At 39.0% G+C, this 27,978-nt stretch overlaps 1 protein-coding gene across 3 annotated transcripts in view; it reads right to left on the bottom strand.

Annotated features, from left to right (window-relative positions):
• Window positions 1-27,978, bottom strand: part of LOC136877389 (protein IWS1 homolog) — a 194,554-nt gene that overhangs the window by 28,348 nt on the left and 138,228 nt on the right. For all 3 annotated transcript variants that reach the window (XM_067151389.2, XM_067151390.2, XM_067151391.2), the window contains exons 7-9: window positions 16,174-16,386; window positions 15,679-15,841; window positions 11,919-12,048 (exon numbers count right to left, since the gene is read on the bottom strand). In XM_067151389.2, the coding sequence (XP_067007490.2) occupies window positions 11,919-12,048; window positions 15,679-15,841; window positions 16,174-16,386 (506 nt within the window). The remainder of the gene's footprint in view (window positions 1-11,918; window positions 12,049-15,678; window positions 15,842-16,173; window positions 16,387-27,978) is intronic.

Here is a 27,978-nt window from a genome sequence, read left to right as displayed (position 1 = left end):
GAACTACATACCAACACACTGGAGAGTAATGGTGACTGTGAAGCGGACGACATAGAAGAAACAGCACACAAGTATGAGGGTTCCAACCGTACTGACAATTCAGCAATGGAAGGAAGTACAAGTGACAGTAATTTCACTCCTTCACCCCCAAAACATGTACGAACAAGTGTGATACGGAGTATTGATGACCGAACATTGGACGGTTACAATGTGATTACAATTCTTATCAGAAACTAATGAAGCGTTATAGCTGCATTAGAAGATAAAAATTTCATTGTTCCGTATTGAAATTATTGATGTTAAAAATTAAATAACTGGAGGTTCAACCTGTTCAATACTCAAAAGAAAGAAACGTAGCTGGAGTACGGGTGCTCATTCGGTTATACTAATTGGCATCGTATACTTTTATATACGTACTTGGCTTCCCGCAGCCGTGACAGGTTCTGGACCTTCGAAACTTTCTCCACTCTACTTTGGTGTTTGGCCGCAGCGCGTGACCTTGAGTGTGCCACGTAGTCACCGGGAGCTGGCGGCTTTCTTCTACAGATCTGTTCGTCTGCGAATTCAAGCCTTTTTGATCTTCGCAATTTGATTGTTAATGTTGTGACTTTGTGCAGAACAGAATGTGATGTCGTGTCTTTGTGCCTAACAGTGAAAAACTGACCTCCAACATTCTTAAACATTTTACATGTTTTTTATGGCTGATGATGACCTAGACTAAGGTCGAAACCGGTCCCATTTAAATAGAAATGTGATTGCTACGTTTCTTTCTTTTGAGTATTGAACAGGTTGAACCTCCAGTTATTTAATTTTTAACATAGCTGCATTAGGTCGAAATCAAACTGCAAGGTAATTTTAGATTATTTGACGCACAAAAGGCAAGACCCAGGCCTGTTCAAGGGAAACAAAACATTAAAATTGAAGGCTTTAAAAGACACAAGTATGAAGGATGAGTTCTCCACCTAATCAATACTTTATTTTAAATAGTGTCAATATTATTTACATAAAAGGACAGTCCTTTTATGTAAATAAATATAATATAATATGATGTGGCTGTGTCCATGAATGGAAAATAATATTGACACTATGTAAAATACAGTATTGATTAGGTGGAGAACTCATCCTTCATACTTGTGTACTTGAACTATCAATACGGACCATAAAGCTAATAGATTATAGGCTTTAAAAGAGTCTGTAAAACCACAATTTGATAGAACTAGAGACAATGGATCAGTGGTACACTACCGACACATTCAAGCATGGGCTCTGGAAGCCGCTAGAGCAGTTTCTCTGGACAATTTTAAAGCTTTGTTGTATTTTGTCAGGGTCTTCACAGACGAATATAATATTTCGTCCAGACATATCACTATGTTCATGGCTCGCAAAGAGATTGAAGAAGAGCATGTTATTATAAAAACAGCAGGAACATTTGTGGCAGACGTGAACATGTTTAACAAGACGGGAATATAATGAAGGAATGCGTGTGGAATAGAGATCAGAGCCAATTTGTTTATGAACTAATGTCTTCTGAAACACTTTCAAACAGATGGGAAAAATCAACAGTTGGTCTGGTACAGTCTGTGCACAGTTGTATGCATAGCTACACAATTGATGTGGCTGTGTCCATTACTGGCAAATTAGCGAGCAAGCTTTACATTTGTCTGCAGGAAAAGGATGGAACATTTCGTCCGCAGGTTGTGGAAAAATGACTTTGCACATATGAAGCGCTGCTTTAATTAGGTCCTTGCTGAACATCTTGGTGAGAGAGGTCTATTTCTTGGCGATTCCTGGTCAGGACAACGACTACAGCGTCAATGAAGAATGTTTTCCAAATAAAGATATTACATTAAAGATATTGCTACCAAAGACAACCAAATACCGTCAACCTCTGGATGTATTTTCTTTTTTTTTGGCAATACAAGCTCTATGTCAGACGTCTTGATGATTTTTTACGTTTGCAAATAGATGCCATGCAGGCTACATTACATGATCGATACTTCCATCATCCGTCTTCACTCCATCACCTACAACCAACTATCTGCACCGAGATACAGACCTATGTTAATATACGCATGGCAAGGGGCAGGTTATGACGTGGATGTTCCTGTTGCTTCGTTTGATAACATTGTCACCGTGGCATTTGAGTTTGGACTATTGCAATGCGGGAACATGGTAAATAATGTAGTAAGTCTACATGTTGCCCTCGTTAAGTGTGCATACTGTTCCATTCCGCTGTGTGTTAATCACTTCATTGAAACTCCACATTTACACTTCGACGTCGAATAAAGGACAACACAGTAGCTTCTATTGTGGGAAAGATGACTATGTCAACACGGTTCGTGACTAATGCTCCCTGCAGCTGTAGGGCGACATGCTAGGGCCGTGAAATTAAGTTCTCTACCAAATCCTCACCCTGGCCAGTCGTCGCTTATTGGGTGCATCATGCGCGCAACGTGGCCGGTAATGCAAATTTAGATTTCTTATGGTGGGAATGTTACAAAGGTACTAAATGTGCTATCCAGGTTTCTTTAGCCTGTATTTAATAGGACATAAATTAAGCATGAACATGTGAGCTGTATACTTAAGTACAGTACATACCTTTTTTATGCCAGTCAGTGTAATTTAATGATCATAATTAAGAATGGGAAAACCGATCAAAGAGTGGGACTGCTCCAGTAGAATGACATCATGAGCACCATTTGCAAGTGCTTCGAATGGTGTAAACTCACGTTTACGTGTTTGTAAAATATGCATTAGTAGCAAGAAGACCAAATTTCTTGTTATGTTCACATGTCATCACAAGTGTAAAGTGATTTGATGCGAAAAATCACATATTTGATACGCACACGGAATGCTGCAAAATCCTCTCTCATATTATGAACCATTGGGTATTCATTTCAGCACAGAAAATAACTTCTATCAGTTTACGTAAACCCTACACCTGTTATGCTTGTTACTGTTCTAATTATGTTTACATGTATATCAACTGCTTAAATACAGTAGAACCCAGTATATCCTGAATAAACGGGACAGAGCCACTTCGGTTGACGCGTTTTTCGGATGACAAATGCTAAATATTTTCGGAGGTTAAATGTCAAAAAAAATGCTAAGCAAAGGTGCATACTGTATATGAACATAAAAATGTTTACATAATATCACTCATTGTATAAAATCAGTGATTTTCTTCTGAATATTCTTGGTGCAGCGCTGTCGTGCAGCTATGTCATGCCACCGTTTAATCAACCATACATCAGCTGGTGTAGATTCATTGCTTTGTTCAACAAAGGGCAAAGCAATCTGAAATAATGAAACAATTTTTTGTTACTACTGAACTGAATACTATATACAGTAATTTTATTACAGTACTGTAATTAAAACTTGTGGTACTGTATTTTAATAAAAATTTGAAATCAATCTTACCTCCTATGCATTAAATCCATCATCTGATGCAACTCAATTCTCAGAACTGCTATTGTCAAAGTCGGAGTCATCTACATAATCTTCCTGACGAATAATACAGTAGTAATATTAATGATAATAATACAGTAATAGTAATTCCTGCTTGTTCAAGAAAAGTGTATCGTGGAATGAACTACAGAGTAAGAAACTGTTTTGTTTTATGCTACACATGCAATCTGGCATAAGTCATAATATAAAAATAGGGTTTGGCTAGTAGTTCTCAGCACATATAGCAAGGTAATTACTAATATAGATGGCTAAGAACGAGAGGGTAAAAACAAAATATTAAAATACAATTTTGCAAGAGCAGTTCGGTTAAGCGAAGTTCGGTTAACCAGGGTTCTACTGTATATCATTGTTCCATAACACGTTTTTGTGAACAAGGTCAGGCAAGGACCCATCAGCTTTATATTATGCATGTTTACTCTGCAAAATGCACAAAGTTATTCTTTCATTGGTACGGATATGAGTAGCGACCTAGCGTGCAATCGTGTTCAGAGATGGCACTGCTGTCAGCCTCACATCCTAGTATCACCCAACCACGTTTGAATTCATTCAAATGGTAATGTAACCCTTTTGAGCTAATTAATATTCAATTGTTGATGCCTTTAGAAATCAATAGTCATGCTAAATGTATATCAAAAAGTATAATCACTCATAAATTCCCATTTCAAAAATGCTCTTATTTTTAAAACCATATGATATCTCTTCCTTAGAAGTAAATTTTTCTGTAAAGTGCATAACATTGCGTTTATTCTGTTTCCTGAAAGCTACCCTTAGCCTATCAAAATGTACTGCAATATACAAATGTCGGTGTACTTGCAGAGGCACAGACCGCTAGTATAGAAGCCATGGTTTTAAGACGTCAGCTATGATGGACAGGGCATGTAATCTGCATGTCCGATAATCGCATTCCCAAGCAAATGTCTTACTTTGAGTTAACAGTGGGTAAATGTTGTTTGGGAGGTCGGAGGAGGCGATTTAGGAATGTAATTAAGGCTAACATGAAGATGTGCCATATTGATGTTAACAGCTAGGAGAGCTTAGCTCTCAACCGTTCATCCTGGTGATCATTAGTTCATCATGGCACGTAACGGAGAAAAGAAGAAAAGAGCGAAATAGGAGAACAGTTAGTGTTCTACCTGGGACTATCTGCCATCTCTGCACCAAATTGTGTGCCTCCTGCATTGGACTGTACAGTCACCTATGGACTCACAGATGAAGAGGAGTTCTGTTTGGAAGGCCAACCTACTCCTTTTCAAGTGTTTCCTATTGTACTGCCTTAAGACTGGCATATGAATTAATGAGGGCATATTTTCTTATTGGGGACCTCGGAATTGAATACCTGCTGCTATCTACTTGTAACTCAGTGAAACTGCTGGACATAAGACAACAAAAGAGGAGAGAAATATGGAGCGAGTTCTACTCATCGGACGCCATGTTAACGACAGATTGGAAGCAAACTAACTATAACCTGAAATACATTGTGACATGCTTTGCGGTACAAATGGCTTCCAGTACAAAATATGCATGACCAAACACTTTCACAAGACAGATATTATCTGTATTTGTGACTGTGAAGTGGTCTTTTTTTTCAATACCACACTTACGAGGGAAGTACCCCAGCTCGAACGGCTAAAACCGACTGGAAGTGCGCTTAACATACGAAGATATGTCTGTTCTACTACCCATCAAGGGCATTTATCTGTAAAACCCCGCATTGGTGTACAATCAATGTTTGGAAGTTATGGCGTACAAAGATTGCAGAAGCACAATTCGCAGCAGAAACTTAACAGGCACGACCATTATAGCAACAAGAAACAGATGTGGTGCAGTATCATCTGGCAAAACGTTGAACACGTGCTTGTCAGTTAGTTTCCATCAGTGCTAGCCTGCAGCCACAACAACAAGTCTCTCTCAAGTATGTGCCGACCAACTCACCGCAGACGACGATGGATGGTCTCCAAGATGAAAGCTCACAGCTGCGCACCCCTGACTGTATGGCCAACTCGCCTGGTGATGACAAGTTTTGACCAGCTTTCTTGCACATCATCATGACAAAAGGCAAGTATAATTAACTTCAATCACAAATTTTTTCCACCGAGCTCGATAGCTGCAGTCGCTTAAGTGCGGCCAGTATCCAGTATTCGGGAGATAGTAGGTTCGAACCCCACTGTCGACAGCCCTGAAAATGTTTTCCGTGGTTTCCCATTTTCACACCAGGCAAATGCTGGGGCTGTACCTTAATTAAGGCCATGGCCGCTTCCTTCCAACTCCTAGCCCTTCCCTGTCCCATGGTCGCCATAAGACCTATCTGTGTCAGTGCGACGTAAAGCAACTAGCAAAAAAAAAATAATTTTTTTTTCCTTCTATACTGCAAATCTGATGTCAAATTTGTAGTGAGCCTGATGAACTATTACGAGATGTGCGCGCTGTGTTCTTGCATCAGCTTATTTGTGTGCATGGTCTGAGATTCAGCCTTGGCTTTCTTGTGCATTGTCATGAAGGTCACTGCGAGTTCGATCGCACCCCCGTCCCGAGCTGCCAGTGCGTCACGCATTTATGATTGTCACGTTACTGATATATATATATTTTATTGCTAGTGGCTTTATGTCACACCGACACAGATAGGTCTTATGGCGACGATGGAATAGGAAAGGCCTAGGGGTTGGAAGGAAGCGGCCGTGGCCTTAAGGTACAGCCCCACATTTGCCTGGTGTGAAAATGGGAAACCATGGAAAACCATCTTCAGGGCTGCCGACAGTGGGATTCGAACCCACTATCTCCAAGATGCAAGCTCACAGCCGCGTGCCTCTAACCGCACGCCCAACTCGCCCGGTACGTTACTGATATGATATTGTCAAGAACATATCAAAGTAATCAGTAATGCGGTAATGCATACTGCATGAAATGAGTAATGTTGCCTGTGTTGTTGAACTTATCTCACAAAATATTTTACTGGATGCACTCAAAAGATTTCAAATTCTTTACAGATGTACGAAAAATAAGGGAAGATTAAAACTGTACAAGGAGGCTGTTTATTAGTTTATATTCTATTTGTAATTTACCAACACTTTCACTTGCACAGGGGCTAGATTGTTTATATTTTAAAAACATGGGAGAAAAAAATACAATATAATCATAGAGTACCATGCCATTAAGAAACCTCTGCTGATGAACAAACATTTACTTGGAATCACAAGCAGAGTGGCTAGTTTCATCTTCATTTCGTGGATACCAGTTGGGAATGTGATGTTCTCCAGTAATGTTTGTGTTAAATATAATGTATGGAAGTAGTTAACGGCCATCAGCGGTAACATAACATTTCATCAGTTTGGTTAGTAATGCCGATCTGCGAGAGTAGATTCGAGTTCTGCTGCCTTAACCTGATCACATGCCTGTGAAACTAACTTTATTGGAGCAGTTTTTGGCACAAGGAAGTTTTCTGTCCCAATGCAAGGTTATTACACCACATAAACAGAACACCCCACCGCCGACTTGCCTTGAATAAGCTTCCCAGAATATTGTGGGATTGAGCAATTTTCCAGGTTTTTAGTTGTAACATTTTGTGAGAAACACACTGCAACCGCTCTCTCTGACCTATTCCAGTAATGTTTCCTGAACACCCAGACACTTGCCCTGTTTTGGACCACTTGCTGCTTTTTCCAATTCTTCGCTCGTCTTTCACGAACAAAAATCTCACGCCTCCCTGCTCTGTTATTTGTTTCCGCAAATTTCACCACTTTTAACTTGAATGAAGCCATGTAAGTGATGGCTTTCCCCATGATAAACATGAAGGTCGAAATCAGGATCTGGAGCCAAATCATCTATCTCTTTTTCTGAATTACTGTCATCAAAAACCTCTTCTAACATCTCTACAATTCCACCTTCATTCCAAGATCCACTGATGATAGCAGAAACAAATTACAAATTGCAGATAGACTAAACATTTATTCAGATGATGTAAACAAAACAGTTAAAGTGCGCACCTTGAGCAGCTGTAAGCATGGTGTTCAGAAGTGCACACATGCATAAATAAGCTGCTAAATGGCGACAGAGAACACGAGTGCACGGTACAGCTGTTATAAAAGTTCTAGGAAGTGGTATATATAGCTTCCGAACAATTCCAGCTCGGGCTACATTGACAATGTAATGAATACAAGGGCCCGTGTCAGTCTCGGACACAGTCGGTCTGCACTGTTACCCTACCCTGATGAACACTTGACCTCTGTCTCCGATGTGTTAAAAGTGCAACTTTCATTTAAGAATGTTATTACGATGGGGTAGCCACTCCCAAAAGCATTTCTGATCTACTGCCAGCAGGTGATCATGCCACTCCTAACATGGAGTCCAGATGCCTTTTGCAGCCACCCCTAACCTGGGGTTGGATGCTGCTTGATGGGTTCCAGTGTCATTTCCTACACTGAGGGGACCATCATCCCACCAAAGAAAATCATCTGCCCAAATACGTTGGTCACCTTAGGATTAGGTTAGACAGTGGCATTACGTTCTACTCATACTTATTATCGTAGTGGGGTAATAATGTCAGTTAACATTTTTTGAAGCCTCCTTGTTTTAAAACAGTCAAATGTTGTGTAATTGATGAGTGGGTGGAATAGAGCCATGGTCTAGTGTTTGGGGAATTTTTCTGATATACAAATTTTTGATAGAGCCATGTGTACAGAGGTCCAAGCCGTGTTGCTGGCATACTTCTACATTTCTGCGAAAACTGGCCCTGCAATTCTTCCGCTCCTTGAGTGCTACTTCCAGCTCTTGGGTTGTTAAGGGCTGCTCTATATTATACTGTATCTCTTTTTGGCAATGACGATACCATATCTCAAACATCTCAACCTTCACCCATCGGTTGAGAAAGATACTTTACTTTCAAATATTTTTTTATTTTTTTACAATTTCCTTTATGTTACACTGACACAGATAGGTCTTATGGTGACATTGGAGTAGGAATGGGCTAGGAGTGGGAAGGAAACAATCCTTGGAATTCAACTTTCAAAGCTTCTCCTTTTGCACCTGTCAGCTGCATCAGTGTCCATATTGCAAAGGGACGTAAATCCACTACTTATTACAGTTCAACCTGAGCAGTGCCACAGAATACTATTGCATAGTTGCAGCATTATGACCTCTGCCCTGCTCCCACACCATAAGCAAGCCCTCAGTATGAGCTGCCCTAGATCTTGGGGCTGACTTATCATATGCTTTTATTAAACATTTATTTTATCATTTTTACCTCTGTTTTTACAGCTGCAAAAAATTAGGTGGGGTCTCAAACTAGGAAGTGACTACAGAAAACCATACTCCAAACAACCGTATATAATTGGATCATGCTCCCACCTTCTTTTAAAGAACTTCTCTGCAAACTACATCATCTAAGATGATTGAAAACACATCTATCTTCTACTTCCTCATTAATAAAGAACTAACTGTTATAAGGAAATCAGTAAATATTAACCAGTTTTCAAATGACTGATAACATTACAATGAGGGGGCTGACATGAAGCCATCATTGGTTTTCAAATCATTGGTAGCACTGCAATGAGTACAGTGCAACCTCGATTTTCCGTTTTTGGAGGGACAACGAACAAAAAAATACAACACTGTAAAATGGAAAATGCGGGAATGAATGAAAACCATCAACAACTTGGCTAAACATTGCAAAAATGAAATGTGTACAATTACAATCTTACAAACACTCCTAAACCAAACTACAGTCCCAATGGGCCTTTGCCTGCCAAGCAACCGCTGCTAAGCCCGAAGGCCTGCAGATAATGAGGTGGTTAGCATGACTGTTATTCCTGGCTCTCTAGACCGGGGTCGCCATCTCACTATTAAATAGCTCCTCAATTAGAGGTAATCACATAGGCTGGGTTGACCTGGAACCAGCCCTTGTATCCAGGTAAAAATGCCTGACCTGGCTGGGAATCGAACCCGGGCCTTGAGGTGACAGGCAGGCAAGTTAAGACCGCGGGACTGGCTTCAAACATTAATTACCGGTACGCGAGTTAAAATCTTGATACTTCATATCCAGTTTTACCGGGAAATCTGTCAGTTTTCCGTGAAAACTTCTTCCAATTCAGCAACTTTGTCCAGCCAAACTTTTCGAAAATCTAATAATACCAAGCCAAAGAACAATTGACCACAAGTAATTTTTAATTCTCTAATCTAATGAAATAAAGCACATTAGATACAAAAAGTGCCCAACATGACGGCAAAATTCCCTCTTTTCTTAATCTTCCATTGTAATCTGATCACCAGTGTACTGTTCGTAGTCAATTTCTGGAAATCTTGTACCGCGTAAAATAGACCTACATCGATATTTGCAGGTTATTTTGAACCCGAGAATATGGTTTCAAATGCAAGTATCGATTCTCAAAAGTTCACAAATCCATTACTGTATATTCAATTCTGCCAGTCACTAATCACAGTCAAATTGGAAAGAGGAAAAAAAAAAAAAAAAAAAAAATCATAACTTCAGAAATTACGGTTATTTGTGGCCTTGAGCTCAGCTGGAAAGTGCACTCGCTGCACAAGTCAGTATGAATGGGAAATGACACAAACTTTTTAAATGAAACGTACACAAATAAAAACGACTGCAGTTTAACACAAAAGCGTGAAATTCCCGGTCTTATATTAGGAACAAAACAGTAATAGGCAATCACAAGACCTCCCATGGTTTTACATACAGTACGTAAGGTGCGACATCTATTCTGGTCTTGATAACAGAATCATATACGATAAACTGGACTTGTGTTAAGAAGGAGCAGTTTCGATTCGTGTCTGAAAGCCCAGTGACTATACAGTGCCCTACGGGAAGTGCTGAAAACCTGTTCGGCTTACAATGGAAAAAAGTAAAAACATAAACATCTAACCCTGGACATACGTGGACGTTTTACAAATAAGAACATTTGACGAAACTCGTTCCGTCTTCAAGTAGAGCGGTTGAAATGCGCTCTGTCTCCTTCCAGTTGTCGTGGCCACTCTCTGCTTTATGATTTCCGAGGATTCTCTAAACAATACCACCTGAATGCGATGCTAAGATGGTCCCTTAGGCAAGTTCACCACCGATCGTTTTTCCAGTTATCGCAATGACGGGGCGTTAACGCAAAAATCTATAAGTATGCCGTAGAAGTCCTTTTGTAAGATACAGTTTCTTGAAAAACGCTTGATCGAGGATTTAGCGTTGATGGGACTGAAATTTCTGGACGGTTGATTCGGGAAATCGTTTCGAGGAACGGATAATGCGGGATTTTTACAACGCGATTTAATTAGGACGCTCAAGGGACGACATACTCTGAACATATAATTCAGGAAAGTGCACTTTTCAGGAACAGATAATCAAGGTTCTACTGTAGATAAACTGACAAGTTGGAAGAAAAATTTGCTTTTAAAAATTCATAGCTACATACAGCTGAAACTGGTAAGGCGTCCCTCTCTAGTATGTTTCCCTGGTTATTAAGTCATTATTCCAAAGTCCCAGTTCATGTCCTATTAAATACACATTAAAGAAACCTTGATAGCACATTTACGTCACCCTTTAGTATGTTCGCAATTACCACCATAAGAAATTTAAATTAGCGTTACCGGCCACGTTGCGCGCACCATGCACCAGCGACGACTGGCGTGGGTTGGAATTTGGTAGAGAACTTAATTTCACGGCCCTAGAGTGTCGGACTACGGCTGCAGGGAATGTCAGTCTCAAGCCAGTCTTTGATGTGGGTGTGTGTTTGTTTGGATCGCGCTACAGTAGCTCGTGTGACGTGTTGGTGCTTAATCTTGTGTTTGTAAGTGCATTTTGTAACAATGTATGTAAATTACGCCTACTGTATGTAGGTATACAGCTGACGTGTTGGTGCTTAATTTTATGTTCGTAAGTGAATTGTGTAACAACGTACATAAATTAGGCCTACTGTACTTATGCATTGTTGCTTGGAGGACATTCAGTTATGGAGAAGAAAGCTAGACAGTATACAAATGATGAAAAATTAAAGTTCATTGAGAAAGCGGATGCTAATCCCCACATGAAACGTGTGCAAATCGCCAGGATGTAGGACATTACTATGATAACTTTAGACATAACTGTAAGCGACTTGTATAGTTTGCATCTTAAAGAACTTTTTCCCTGATGTTTTACTATGTTGGGTTCTTAAAATGTATTATTTCTTTATTTATTTCATTAATTATAATTGTAAATAATTATCTTTGTTTTCATCGTAATTATTTTTACGTTCAAGTCTAACCTTAAATTTAACAACATAACTGTTTTTAATTTTCTTAGCACGTTCCTTCTTTATGAAACTTTTTTTCGGTCCCCACAAAATCGTCCTAACCAGTTTTTGCTGTAAATACCCTCCGTCACCAGCTCACCACACATCAAATTATATTCAAAACTAAATTGCAATTAAAAGATTGTTTTATTAAATTCACAATATGAGAAAAATCCGTACTTATCAGTTTCTCCTGAAGCCAAAGCCTTTGTGATATCTCGTTGGGAAGACTGTTCTTCTTCCTCACTCACTCGTCGCCTCTTGGGCATCTGTTCCAAGTCTCTCTGGACACGTTCTTCTTTACTCATAGCTAAAACATTTTTTTTTTTTTTTTAAGTCCTGAGTTCGACATTAACTACTACTACTACTAAGTACTCTGCTTCCTCTTTGCAACAGTAAGGCCCGGTTTCATCAACACATGTTAGTACTTAACAAGGTGTTAAATCATTTTAACATACGATTTAAGAAAATTTGCGTTTCATCAACAACCATTAACGTTAACATATCGTCCCTGTTCTGCCAAAACAGCGAATGTTACAATGCTCTTTCTATCCATTATTTCCCTTAAGACTGGTCACGCCTTCCAGCCATATATTGATATGCGCTCCATCAGAACAATTTCCGTTGAGTTTATTTTCCTATGCGTGTGTGTAAAGGAAAATGAACCTTAAATACATCACACTCTAGGAGCGGGTAAATGTCATGCAAACATACATTCCTTCAGTATGGTACAGTAAGTATGTGGCTGGAAGGCGTAACCAGTCTTAAGGGAAGTAATGGATAGAAAGAGCATTGTAACATTCACCGTTTTGGCAGAACAGGGATGATATGTTAAACTGCGGATTAAAGTTAACATCAGCCATTTCCCATGTTAAATGGCTAACATTAGTATTTAGCAACCTGTTCTAAAATGGCTGCTGTGAATCTCCCTTTAGATGCAGAATTGCTCTATTTAGATTTTTTACACAATAATCCTGATCGAAGAAGAGTTCAGCGACGTAATGACTTTGAAAATTTGACGGATGCAGAATTTCTTCATAGATACAGGTTATCGAAAATAGTCGTTACTAAGGTTGTTGACGAAATTTGAGAGAGGCTGGAATATCCTACGACGAGAAACTTATCTCTTTCTCCAATGTTGCAGGTACTGATGATATGATTTTTTGCTACTGGTTCTTTTCACATAATCGCCGGAGACAATGCTGGAATTTCTAAAGCCACTGTTAGTAGAGTTGTTTGTCGAGTGTCTGCAGCAATAGCACCCATGAGAAGGAGGTATATAACATTCCCTTCAGTCAGCAAATTATCCGCGACTTCTTTGATATAAGCTGTTTTCCTGGTGTTTGTTCCAGGTGCAATAGATTGCACACATGTAACAATCCAATCACCTGGAGGCAACTGGGCCGAAATATATCGTAATCGGAAGGGATATTTCTCTGTTAATGTTAATGTTCAGGTGATTAGTGAGCTTAACCTCCAAATCAGGGATAAACTTGCTAGGTGGTCTGGTTCTGCACACGACAATACAACATTTAACAACTCCCATATCAAAGCACAGTTTGAAGTGGGGACAATTAACGAAGTGATTCTGTTAAGTGACAGTGGATACCCGCTAAGAAAGTATCTGTTAACCCCATTGAAACCCTGACGTACTTTCTCGCACGACTCGTCCTTTTCTTTTATCATCAAGCCATGTGTGCGCTTGCACTCGGTAACTTATATATATTTACTAACTAATTCAATTAACAACTCTTTTTCGAAGGAGGAAAAATTAGAACCATGTTTCCATCTCACTTAAAGTGTCATATTTTATAGCTGTACTCAAACAAAAGCGCATCAGAGCGCGCTGTAAAACAGCATGTTTGTACCACTGCCTCCTTGATTCGCAATATTGGGAGTTAACAGTTGATTAGTTAACATTTCACAAGAAAAGTTTGATGAAACGCAAGAAACCTAACAAGATGTTAAATTTTTAACTCCGTATTAACTAACTACTTGTTAGTATATATTTAACATGTGTTGATGAAACCAGGTCCAAGGGTGACAATCCATTGTATGAAATAAGATACCAAGAAACATCAATGGAAAGAAAAGCAATGTCTTCCTTCATCAATATTTCGACATAATCTTGATAATAACCATTATGTTTTGATTATGTTTCCATGATCATTTAACCAATAAGTGAATTTCCTTTTAATACATAATAAATTTAATGACATTTAGTCATGAATGTAAAAATTCAAATGATTATGATAATAACTAAGGATTAATAAAAGGCAAGAAACTCCGAAAATAAAATTGAATACCATTTTTAGATATCTGTAGGATTAACGGTTTGAATCATTCAACCATATTGTACAATTACAGGGCGTATCTTAAAACGTAACAAACCTTGGGGGTTGGTGGTTGGACAGTGATTACTGGGATCAAAACAAGAAAAAAGGTCCTTATGAACATACGTTCTCAATACTTGTTACAGAGTTACGTGCGACAGAGTGACAGTACTGTACAACACAGGAGATGCTTCAAGTGTCTGCCATGACCAGCCTCATCATGGACTGGCAAATCTGCTCGATGATACCTGGGTCTTATTGAACAGCTGCACAGGTGTTAAGTGATATGCTGTTTCAGGCTGCTGATAACTCTAGTAGTGTACAATGCACTTTTTGTCCCCCCACAGATAAAAGTTCAGTGGAATAAGGTCGTGAGATTGGGCAGGTCTATGCAATAGACGTCAATGCCGATCAAAAATCATGGGAAGGTGTCCAAAACAGGTATACACAAATGATGAAGTGCACTGGAGCCCCATTTTGCATGAACCACATGGCGTAGTAAACTACTAGCGCCACATGTTCCAGTAGTATAAGAAGTGCCCCTCAAGATCAGCCACACTTGTCCATTCACTCATCAGGGTAGCATATATGGGCCGATCAGTTGATCATGGATAATACCTCACCGCGCATTGCATCCAAAGCACTGCTGATAGTTAGCGACACAGATAGATACAACCTACTCCAAAAAATACTCCAGGGGAAAATCAACAGCAAAAGAGGTCCTGGAAGAAGAAGAATATCTTGGCTTGACAATCTTAGAGGCTGGTGCAATATGTCATCAGTTGAACTGTTCCGCTCTGCCACAAACAAGACAAAAATAGCCATCATGATCGCCAACATCCGAATCGGATAGACACCGAAAGAAGAATACCATGGGGATACTCAACTGCCCACATGAGTGTGTGTTATGCAAGTTTATGATGCCATCTCTCCCAAATGTAACCTCGTAGGTGAACAAACTGGACAACGGGCGATAGAATATCAGTATGATTGTGACAATGAACATCGTCTGTACCTCAATACCAACGTATTGCAGGACATTGTTTATAGGAACGATTTTTCTTGTATTGATCCCAGGAATCTTCCCCCCCACCCGACGTTTGTTACACGTGTTTAGATACATACTGTACATGAGCAGATTTTTTTTTACAACTGGCTTTATGTCACACCGACGCATACAGGTCTCATGGTGACGATGGGACGATGGGATAGGAAAAGCCTAGGAGTGGGAAGGAAGCGGCTATGGCCTTAATTAAGGTACAGCCCCTGCATTTGCCTGGTGTGAAAATGGGAAACCATGGAAAACCATCTTCAGGGCTGCCAACAGGGGAACCATCTTCAGGGCTGCCAACAGGGGGTTCAAACCCACTATCTCCTGGATGCAAACTCACAGGCAACTCACCCAGTTTACCAGCAGAAATACAATACATGTTTATGCATAATTTTAATGATGTTCCTTTTATCCTGCTCTTCATCTTAAGGTGAAAGTTATAATTCATGACGAAATTACACATTCAATATTGAATTACCTGAGAACTTTTATATACTATCTTTATAACAAGATCAAAATTTACAAACACAGAATTTAAGGAATATTCCAGATGTACCTTTGAAGTCAGTAGAAAGATTGAAGATGGGGCGGGCCCATTCGTTTATGAGTTTTCCTGCCTTTTCTCGATTCTCTTTGGTCTCCTTAGGATGTTTGTACAGGTACATTACAGCCTTTCCAATCCCAGACTGCTTTAATGTGTCCTGGCTGATTCCAGGGAACTATGAACAAAATATTGTCAAAGATAAGCAACTCCAACATAAACCACATGAATCACTATTTTTCAGTTTCACTATCTTTGGTTGGACTCTCCTGCAGGCATTAACGTAGCTTGATACTATAAGCTTTCTAACCATAAATGCTTAATAAAGGGCAAAGACCATGTGTTCCTGATGAGAGTTCAGTGCTGAGAATTACTTTATTCACAAGAAAGAAAGTGCTCAGACAATTATTTTACCACTGACAAGTGTTGTGAAATTTGTCATACTGCATAATTTTATCAGCATGGGAAAATGAATATCAATGTTTAATTTGAGATTTTTACGAAATATACCTCCCAAAGCAGCTTGAGAACATTTTCACGTATCTTGAGAGATGGCATGCTGCGGTCTGGCATTGGTGCCAGCCAGTCCGTTAATACTGATAACACATTGTGCTCGATGAAGGCCAGTTGAAGATCATGTTTCTTTAGTTGGGACAGAACTTTAGGTAACATGGCTATCTTGTTAGTTGCTGGTTTACCAAGTTGATTCAATCTTCTGTCCTCCTGAGGAGAAAGAAAAAACATGAGAATTCAGATTACAGAGTGAAGTCGCACAATAACAAGAATTATGTAACCATTGTTAATCTGCTTGCTGTAAGACTTCATTTACTTTATGTTTTTTTAGATGAATGATTAGTATTTATGTGACTGAACTGTCGAAGTGTTCACAGATTGATTTACTCAGGCAAATGGTGAATATGAACAGTATTTTAGAGGTGTACATGATACAATCTTGTGAGGAGGACCTGCTGCCGTGCAGGTTTGGTAGAGGACTATCAAAGGTTGAGAGAGAAAATGCCCCTAGAAAATCTCTAGTATTAAGCCCAGCAAGCGAACAGGAGAGTAACTGCACTGGCTTTCAAACTAAAAAGAGCCTTGAAAACCAAAAAGAAACCACAAATACTTCACTATCTTTGCAAAGCTCTGCTATGAATGATGGCATAACCCTGATGATAACTAGCAGAAATATGCTAAGAGAAAAACAACTCTGAGACAAAAAAAGACTAGAATTGGGAAGTTCAACACCATTACCCTTAATGCCAATCGTGAAGAACTATACCTCATGGGGAAAAAGAATGATGGAGATCCTAGGAATGGGGAAAACGAAGTGGAAAGGGAAAGGCATTTAAAAAAAAAAAAAAGATACAAGTGCTTCTGGCATGGAAATCGGAAAGAAGCATGAAATGGTGTAGGATTTGTCACCAGTACGAACGTTGATAAAGTTTCAGACAGAGTATGTCAGTGAGAGAACAATTAAAGTGCAGAAAAATATTAAAACGAAGACTGACCTTTGCTCAGGTCTATGTACAGCAGTCTGGATGGGCCCAGCAAGAGAAAGATGCCTTCCTTGAAAATTCGGAAGTTTCCATAGGAGGGGAAAATATTGTGATGGTGTCAACCATACTGATTTCCAGCTGAGAGGGGCAAGCTCATCTAGACCCACCCAGAAGCAAGCGATGTGACAGTTGGGCTATTGGCCATTTCCTGCGTGTCCATTCCAGGAAGGAAAGGCTTATAATGGGATGTGCCAGCCTCTCTGTTGTCTCCCCATGAACCTTTAGCAATTGCCAGAAACCGAGACAACTGAGGGCCCTGACAGGTTTCTGGGTGTATCCAGCTTCTACACTGTTCTGGAACCACTGACCATCCCATTTACTGTAATGTGGGCCAGATGCTTCAGGAGTGCAGTCAGTCAGGTCAGTCTCGGAGAAGTGCTGTCGAAGAGTGCCGCTGTGGACAGTGACAGTTCGAGTTGAGGTTCAGCCTGAGGTGATGAGGCAGTCTGTATGACAGTCTCTGTGTGTTCTGTCCGTGGAACTGAGTTTCTTATGCCTGTCTGTTGTCAAGGAGTCAAGTCTATCAGTCCAGCTGCTGTAAAGTGAATGTGCTGTCTGGTGCAACATGGGAGAATTCAACATAGGATCAGCAAAGGGACAGTAAACAAAGACTGTTGGGAGTAAACTGCCGGTGTACATTGTATGGGATTGTGAAAATGTTGTGCATGGGCTGTGAAAGCAAGAATGACTGTGGAGCAGTGAGAGTGTGGACTGGTGTAATTGTGTGCCTCTGTAAGTAATTAGTGTTAATTAATAAATATTAAGAGTAAACGCTAGCAGTGGTGTATTTATTTATTCACCAACTACCCGCCACCATGTTACAATATAATCATGATAGTAGATCTTAATGCTCAGTTTGGGGTTGATAGAATGGGATATGGAAAACTGACTAGGCTCAATGGATTTGGAAACAGGAAGAGAAGGACAATGTATCTTAGACTTCTGTCTGAAGAACAGTCTCATCATTAAGAATACCTATTTTAAGAAACAATCCAGTTGTATAATTATGAAGTATAGCTGGGATGGGCAACAGAAATCCTTGATCAATTAGTATCTTGGATAAAGAAGCCGGAATCTACATCACAGATGTGAAAGTTTTGTAGGGAAAAACTGGACAGCGATCACAGGAACTCGCATTGCAGGTTTGGTAGTAGTGTTGGCTACTGATTGTATAATTTGAGGCATTGTATTGATTCATTCAACTGTCCCAGTGAATCGAATCGCAGCAACAGTGAGCTTACGGCACATGATTCAGCTGACTTGCAGCAATCAGTGCTGAGTGGGGCACTCGCGGGTCAGTGAGACACAAGACAAACACGGTTCATCATTGACACAGTGGACAATGTTGGGGAGTCAAACTTCTGCTACAGGCAAGACATACAGTGCCATGGCTCACAGAAAGGATCGTCGTATGCTATACCGGACTCTCGCTCTCAGCATATTTGAAAATAATACCCACTTTGCATTCACTGTCCTCTTCTCACAAGTTTAAATAATAGTTGGAGTTATTTGACATAGTGCCCACACAAACGTTCTCTCAATTTTCCCTGACTTTCCCTGACCTATTAAGAAAAATTTCCCTGACTCACGAAAACGAAGTTACAAGTTAATTCGCTGAACAGTATGTTTTATAAGGAACAAAAAAGGAAATTCCAGCCTCCACCATCCCCAGAGCTGGCCTAATTCTCTCTCCACTTCCTTTTTTTTCCAAGTATTTATGGAAAAACAATTACAATGATATAAACAAATATTCTAATGTTAACATGTAACATACTTTTATCTTATTTCCTAAGAACAAAGTACAACTAACTTATTAATAGAGTAATTCAAATATGAAAATAAAATTATTTTACCACAGCAATCTAATACTATTTTATGTGGATTTAAAGCACTCTTGAGACCAAAATTTGTCTACAACAATAAGAAATTAACATGTATTTGTAATATATGTAGTAGGGTGGGCCGAAAAAACTCAAATTCTTTTTTCTAAGTCGTAATACCATGGAAAAGATGCGAATTGGGGAGAGTAAAACAGGGTAAAAAAAGAAACAAAACAAGTTCCTTTCTTCCGGTCGCGCACGTGCTCTAAAGTTTGCTGAAATTCGGAAAAATTTTTACCTTTCTACGATAATTGTTAACATTTTTATAACAGCCCCTTCTCGAATGCAATAGCTTATATTCTTTTGTATTAGAAGCACAGAAAATGATGAATATTGAATTTTCACGACCGCATTGTAATCGAAACAGATTTTCAACGTATTAGGTCGTGTTACGTACATGTAGTACGTGTTGAAGAGATGTTAAGTACTGAACAAAAATGGCCAGCCGGACACCAGTGGGATCCGAACCCACAACCAACGCGAAATCGGGAGGTTGTGGGTTCGGATCCCACTGGTGTCCGGCTGGCCATTTTTGTTCAGTACTTAACATCTCTTCAACACGTACTACATGTACGTAACACGACCTAATACGTTGAAAGTCTGTTACGATAACAGAAAATGATGTTTAAATATTATTTAAATCCATCAACATCTTCCGGTTGCGCATTTCCTTCAAAGTTAATGAAAATTTGGAAAAAAGTACAAATAAAATAGATCATAGTTCAAGGAGAAAGAAATACTAACAAATTTCGCGTTATATTTTTCTTTTCTTTATTGAATACAAGCTTAAATGTTAACAAACAAATTAGTTTAAACCATCCGTAATATTTATAAACATTTTTCAATTTAAAAACAATATTTTGTGCGAACAATCGTAAGTCCAAGAAACTCGTGTAGAACAATTGAACATCACCGTTATCACTCATTTAGTCGAAGGTAATTTGAAATCTGATTTATGGGCGAAGTTAGGCATGGTTGACCTTGACTGCAGAGTCGTTCTGATAAAACCATCCCTAGACTCAGCTCCACAAACTTTTCTTGAGGCTTCTGCCACGAGTTTCACACATCGTTCAACTGCCTGTGTGTGAACTGGGAATGTCTTCAATGTTATATACCAATTAGGGAATGAGTCACGGTGAATATATGCTTTAATCTCATCGTCACTGATATCTTTTAAGACTGGGGGAGAAGATAAATCCCAGTCCATCCAATTAATTATTTCCCAGTAGTCTTGAGCCTTGAATTAAGTTTTGGCGACAGGAATGTTCTGATACTTGTTCTCTTTCGATCTAACTGTCTATCCTTTAGAATTCGTTGAATCCCGAGCTCTCTTACGTGTTTTGTATTATCTTGGGTTATGGCTAACATTAAATGTTCTGGATGAGTGAAAAAGCCATTTCGTTCTATCACAGGGTCAACAATATTACATAAATTTTCAGGCAAATACCTTGAAGATTGTATTGATTGGTTCAAACGTTTTGGTGCCTCTGTAAAATATTTAGTTGTTTTGATACTAAACCACACTAGCATGTACGACTTCTAAATAAATACAACTATTTCTTCAAGTTCAGGTGTTGGACATTCTTCATTTTAGTACAATCTGAGAGTTTGATTTGCTGTTGTCAACCACCTCTAGTGTGAAAAAGTGACCAGGATCTCGTACAGCCAAATCCTCTTTACAGTTTCCCGACTTTATTGCCATGGAAATATCGAGTAGATATTGCTGATCCTTAGTTACTATATCCTGTTTATTGTGGCGATCTGACAGTCAATACTTTTGAAGCCAATCATTGGACATTTTTTGCAGCCACTTAGCTTTTCATCGATTGGCCCTCTCAATGATTTTGGACCAGTTGATTTACCGTCTAGGTATTGAAATAGATGCTGGAATGGCAGTTCATTGAAATGGAGAAGGCAAACAGCCCATTGTAGCAGTCTCCCCAAATGTATTTCGATTCAGCGAGTCAGACCGTTTTTCCAACCTGTATTAACAGCAGCGTCATCACATCCTACGACAACTAACTTTTCGAGAGAAGTACCACGACCATACAGATAAGAAATAATAGAAGTGAGAATATCTTCAGAACTTCCAGAAGTTGGAGTAACATGGCCAATATAGACTGAACCAGGTTCTTGAATTAGCGAGTAAATGCTCTTCCACTTTTACTCTACGGAACCTTTCCGAATGAGTTAGATCTACCACTAACGTGTCGTCCTTCCACCCACCGATGTAGAGACCTTGTAGTGGAAATTCTTCAGGTTTACTGCAGAATTCCACTCTAAAATTTCGTTTTCCTCTTGTTATTTTGTTTTTGTCTATAACATGGGAGACATCAGAATCGGTAATTAGTCCTACATCATGCAAAACACTTGATGCGATTGCAGTGGTAGCACGATCAGAAACTCCATAATGATCGCTCTGTAATGCAGTAGATTTTAGCTGAATTCTCATCTGCCAATTATCAGAGGAAACCTTTTTTGGAACATTAAGTCTTAGTCGCTATCACTACCTTTACTAGAAGCATATCGGTCTTCATCATCAGTTTCAACAATATTTACATTTGAATACGAGCACGAGAGTTTCATATGAGATTCAGATTCATCATCCAGAGTTAAATGGCTGTCACGCGATCTCCTTTCCAATGATTTAATACGTTTCTTTGTTTCAGACACATTCAACCCTCCGATTTTTCCTATTCCGTGTGCTTGTAATAAGTAAACAAATCATAGCTCTATAGCAGGTATTTTGTTTGATCTTGCACAATCACAGTTGACAGTCATGTCACATTTACATAAATGAGGGGTTCTGTTACAAATGCAATTAACAATGGGGCATTTGCAGGCCGCTACGTCAAAAACCAATGAGCATTTTTGCTTAAACTCGTCTATTTTCTGCTTAAACGAATCCTTATTCTTATTCCGAGTATATGATTTTCGAATGCTGTAATATTTATCATGCAACGCTTTTATAAGTTGCACAATTCTCTTATCTGTAACTGTCGGAATGGATGCTTTCTGATACAAACCAATTATTTTGTTAGCTACTGCACTGGCAACGTGTGAAAAACTGACGCTCTTATTATTAACTTTACGCGCCAAGTGGTATCTCACCTGTGAACAACACCGAATCACATCCTCACCAGTAGGAAGCTCGTTCGATGAAAAGTCTTTAGGTGCACCAAATACAGGGCAATGAAATACCTGTCTTGTGATGAGTTTCTTAGGTACAGCCATAGTATACCACAGTTACGTCACAAAGTTACATAAAAATGTCATTACACAAAACAAACATCGAAGTACAGCGACAATAGTAACTGAAAGAGTGAATGAAACACACATCAAACACGAGGGATAAGTGCAGACTGACACAACAATGGCGTGGTGTGGTGGCGAGAGTGGTAGGTGGGTCTTTGACCCGAGCGAGTTACGACGAGCGCGAGAATTTGTTAGATTTGTCGGCTGTTGCACGAGCGAAAGACCTTAACTGATCTGAACCATTCTTTTTTCCAAATCATTATTGGTTCGAGTAAGAGTCGGCTAGAGCTATTACATTTAAAAACTGTTAAGTTAAGCAAGGTAGAAAATGATCGTGAAAATATACATTTTTCCGAATTTCGGCAAACTTTAGAGCACGTGCGCGACCGAAAGAAATGAGCCTATTTTGTTTCTTTTTTTTACCCCGTTTTATTCTCCCCAATCCGCAACTTTTCCACGGTATTACGACTCGGAAAAAGGAATTAGAGTTCTTTCGGCCCATCCTAATATGTAGGTAACATGTGAATAAAAGTATTTTCATGTACCATATGTAGTTCCATATGCCAAGAAACAAATTATACAAAACACAAATTTAGTAAACATTGGAAGTACATTTAAGATATTAAAAGAAATGATTTTGGGAAACAAAGTAAAAATTGACTTGTTTTTAATATAGTAATTCAGTAAAAGTTACACTATAGCATGTATAACATAAAAATTAAACTTCAGTACCCTAATAGTAACTCATGTGAATTTAAAGCACTTGAGATCAAAAGCATTGTGTTTGTGATGTAGGTGAGTATAATGAATTCCAATTAGTCTAGGTCTATATTCAAAACAGTTACCAAATTTGAAGACTGCTTTGTCAGAAAAGACAGAAATGAAAAAAAAAAGTTTGCACTTATCGAAAAGATTGCTATTTTTGTTTTATGTTTTCTAGAACTATTTTCTAACCTTCCAATTTCAGCATCCTGCTTTTCTCTTTCAATTTTCAACCTTTTCTGTTTTTCCTCCAAATCTTTCAATTATAATTAAATTTTCATTTTCTCCATTTTCTTCTTTTCCTCTTTTGACTGCTTTTCTTTTTTCTTTTCCAGGTATGACTGATACCTTCTCCCTGAAGCTCGGATCGTGGTCAGCATACCTCTAACATTCCTCGAACCACCAACATGTTTCACACTATCAAAAATTATTCTCTGAAACACAAGTGATTCTTCTAGAAGACTTTTGACTAGTAAATGTTCACTAGCAGAAAAGCCTGTCTCAACAAATGCATTACCATGGGATAAAATGAAACAAAGTTTCATTACAGACTAGAGATCTTCATATTTCATACCTTTTCCTAAGAGATTCAAGTAAAATTCAACCAATCCCAAGTCACCCATTCTTTTAGAAATGAAGTCATTAATATGTTTGTTGATTCCTGCATTGTTCTGAGCTTCCTCAGTTAGCAGACAGAACTGTCGTTTGGCCTTTTCAGCACTTTCATCACATATTCTTGAATGGCTGCGCAAGTTTTCAAGAATGACATCAATCCTTTTCATAGCCAAGCTGGATTTGAGCAATATAATTTTAGGGTCTAGGGCAGTGAGATCCCTTGCTAAATGTGATTTTAGAGGACTTTTCTCTCCGAGTTTTTCTAACATGGTGATCAAGAGATTTTTGAACTCATTCATAAAAGTAACTTTTTCCTTTTCAGAACATTTAACTTGAGTAAGATCTTGGCACCATTACCAATATACACTTTTTCTACTGAAAGCAGATTGGCACTATTTTGTAAGTCTAAATTTATTCACTTTTGGGAAGTACTTGCTTCAGCTATCTTCTCAGACTTAAATCTTATCATCAGGTTTTTTGTAAGTTCTTCAAGCGACGTAAAAAGATACGGTACCAAGGGTTTCTGACTTTGAAATCTACTGGGGAAAGGTTTAACATCTGACAAAATACTTCTAAAAGCACTAAATTTTGCCTTAACCCTCTTGGAGCCAAGAGCCGATCTAGTCGGCCGCTCCCCATCAGCTGGAAGAGGCCAGAGCTCCGCCTCCCTACTACTGTAAAGTGCCAGGCCGTTTACAGTGGAAATACATGTATTTTAAAATTCGCGTATATCTACCGGTGTATAGCAAATACCGGCAGGAAATTTTCTACATATCAACAACGTAGAATAAGAAACTGGTTTGGAGTGATATAACGAGTCAAAAACGTTTTATTGTTGATTTATAGTTGTCGATAACGTTTATTTTTAGGATGAGAAAAATATTTTCGCACTTTCTCTCTCAATATCTACTTTGAACAAATAATTTACGATACAAAAGAATATACGTAATTATGTATAATGTATTTCTAAATACAATTCTATAGAATAACTAATTTGAACGAGAAAAATAAAAACGTAAAAAATAAAAATTCAAACATATGTCACTAATAAAAACAAGACAATTTTACTCACCGATAAAATTCGCGTGTATGTATCGATGTTTGGCAAATACTGACAACAAATTTTCTACTTGTGGACAACACAGTATTAAAATAATTCTGAATCATTAAATAAGTAAAAAATAGTAGTTGATACTATAGTTTTTTTTCAGAAAAAGTAGTTTCTCGTTTTCGGTTGTAGTATATATTAGAAAAATAATTTTACAATGCAACAGAATTTTTTTTTTTTTTTTTTTGCTAGTTGCTTTACGTCGCACCGACACAGATAGGTCTTATGGCGACGATGGGACAGGGAAGGGCTAGGAGTGAGAAGGAAGCGGCCGTGGCCTTAATTAAGGTACAGCCTCAGCATTTGCCTGGTGTGAAAATGGGAAACCACGGAAAACCATTTTCAGGGCTGCCGACAGTGGAGTTCGAACCTACTATCTCCCGAATACTGGATACTGGCCGCACTTAAGCGACTGCAGCTATCGAGGTCGGTACAACAGAATTTACGAAATTAAGAAATATACGGCACTAAAGCCGTGATTTGCTTTGAACTACTAAGCGACCGCTGCTCAGTTCGGTACCTGCACTTTACGAGGTGAATCATGGTCAGCGAGACGGATCCTCTCAGTAATTATTCTTGGTTTTCCAGACCGGGGTCCCCTACCCTCAGATATCTCCTCAATTGCAATCACCTAGGGTCACTTAGATTGAGTGAACCTCGAACCAACCCTCAGGACCAGGCGAAAATTCTTGACCTGGGCGGGAATCGAACCCATGACCTCCGGGTGAGAGGCAGGCACGCTACACTTCGCCCGCGGAGTCCGGCATTTAGGTAATGATAGAGGACTATATGTGACTGTAAGGTTTAGCAGAGAGTAAGTGAAAAGTAAATAGAAGTGTGATACGGGCGGAGAATCAGACGGTAGGGCATGTTTAGGTCCAAGAACTTTCTTGAAGGAGACAGGAGGTTGAGGAATCTTGTCGGGTTCAATGGGACAAATTTCCACAAAATGTTCTCCAGAGACATCATCATCATCATCATATTCGTTATCACTAGTTTCATCTACCACCATATTCAGAGCAGCTTTAGTGCTGTTAGACATAATTAAACATCTCTCCTTTAGCTGCGGTGATTCCGCGGACGTGTCCGGTATAATTTCGTCGCTACTCTCTGAACTAAATTCCCTATCGCTATCCGATAAATCATCAGTGTTAACTTCGCACTGTTCTAAATACTGCATTAATTTATTGTCATCAATACCTGCTGAAAAATTATCACGTGAATAACATGCCATTTTCCTGTCACAAAACCACTCACTGCAAGGAGCAATCTCTTACTGACCGGTTAGCGGTATTTGTAAACACAGGAAACGACTCTTGTGAAAGGTATAACACCCTCTTAGAACTGCCAAAGCAAGGCCAGGCACACAATGACGTGTAGCCCCTTTACTACAGGTTGTAACAAAAGTATGCACTTCACTATAGGTTGCCCTACCGTGGGGTTCAAACCCACTATCTCCCGAATACTGGATACTTAATAACATTAAAATCTAATTTTTATTCGAAAATTGTCCACCTTTTCAATACAATGTATTTTCTTTCCACATTAGAACCTTTACCTTATTGTTGATTCTATTAATCCGTTAACTGGGGAGCGCATTATATGGTAACCCCGTTCTGGTGGGGACTAATTTTCGAAACTCGAAAAATAAAAAAATAAATTCAAGAAATTTTCCAAATTTTGAAATACTTGATAATAAAATGCTACATATATCCTACTTCTGATATATAAAATGATTTTCGCCTATTTGTTAATATTTGCGGGTGTTTTAGTTTAGGACCAAAAACGACCTAAGTTTAGCACTAACTTCTGTATATTACAAATATGAATTTCTTTTCGGAATATCTATATTTTCATATTAATTTCAGGAAAATAAAGAACGTATACACTACAAATACACTTAATCATTAACTAATCTACAATTTCTGAAATAAATACCGCAGCTGAGAAAAATATATTTCATGCAGGGTTTGCAATCGCAGTAATAAGTTGAGAACAAATACTTACAATGGTAGCCTGGTTCTAATCGTCTTCTCACAATAATTACTTCTCTATCGCAATGAATTCAGGACTGATTTCACTAATTATATTATTTACACTGTTCACATAGTTTACATCTCACGCACTGTTTTTACAGATCTTGCATGTGATAAGCACGGAAACACGGAGCTGCACAGAGAGCGACATCGCAGTCGCTGCACCTGTAGATTGTTTCACGTCTCTCTCTTTTCGCCAGACACACCATGCTGCCTTTTTCCCGATGGTGGATTCACATCAGGAAAATGCCTACCGCTGAATCTTTCTGTGGGTGAAGCGGGAAGTGGTCTAACTGAAAGGACAGGCACTGCTTCAGCGGGTGTTGAACCTATGTACTTTTCGAGGATTTTATCGATGAGGTGAATTCTGAACTGCAGGCGAAAGAATTTTCCTCCATGTTATCGGAAAATGATGAATGAATTGAATACCACGAGGTCCAGAAGATGCTGGAAAATTTTTTGGTAATATTTCTTCATTCGCTTCCTTGCTGTGGAGCACGTAATGACGTACTGATCGGAAAGATCAACTCCCCCATAGAATCATTGTAGTCAATGCAAACTACAGGTTTCTCTTTGGTTTTGTCCTTTCCTCTGATAGGGACAGTTCGCATTTCAGCATCGTGGATACTACTGAGCAAGCAAATGTTTCTCTTGTTCTTCCATTTTAGAACCATGAGTTTCTTTCGATAAGCAGCTGTTACCTCTCCTATCTTCAGTTTTTTACTCATAACTTCCTTAGGGAGATTTTTCCGGTTGGTTCTTACTGTATCCACTGCGTCAGTATCGAGGTCATTTAGCAGGCCGTATAATTCAGGGCTGCTATAATAGTTGTCAATTCCTATCAGGTATCCTTGTTTCAGTATATTATCTGTCAGAGTACACACAATTCTTGTCGGCTTGGAAGACTGTGATTGATCAATGCCATGGAATTCACTGTCGAGTCCTGTTGATTTTCCAGTGTACCACAACATATTCCACACGTAACCCATTTTGGTTTCGCAAATTTTGTATGATTCCATTCCGAACCGGGACCTTTTCTTTGGAATGTATACCCTCAAACCAAGGCAACCTTTCCGTAGAAGAAGGCTTTCACAAAGTGATCG

Source organism: Anabrus simplex, chromosome 7 (genome assembly GCF_040414725.1).
Source record: "Anabrus simplex isolate iqAnaSimp1 chromosome 7, ASM4041472v1, whole genome shotgun sequence".
Taxonomy (NCBI): Eukaryota; Metazoa; Arthropoda; class Insecta; order Orthoptera; family Tettigoniidae; genus Anabrus; species Anabrus simplex.
Note: the sequence above shows the minus strand (reverse complement) of the source record. Positions and strands in the feature narration are given on the sequence as shown.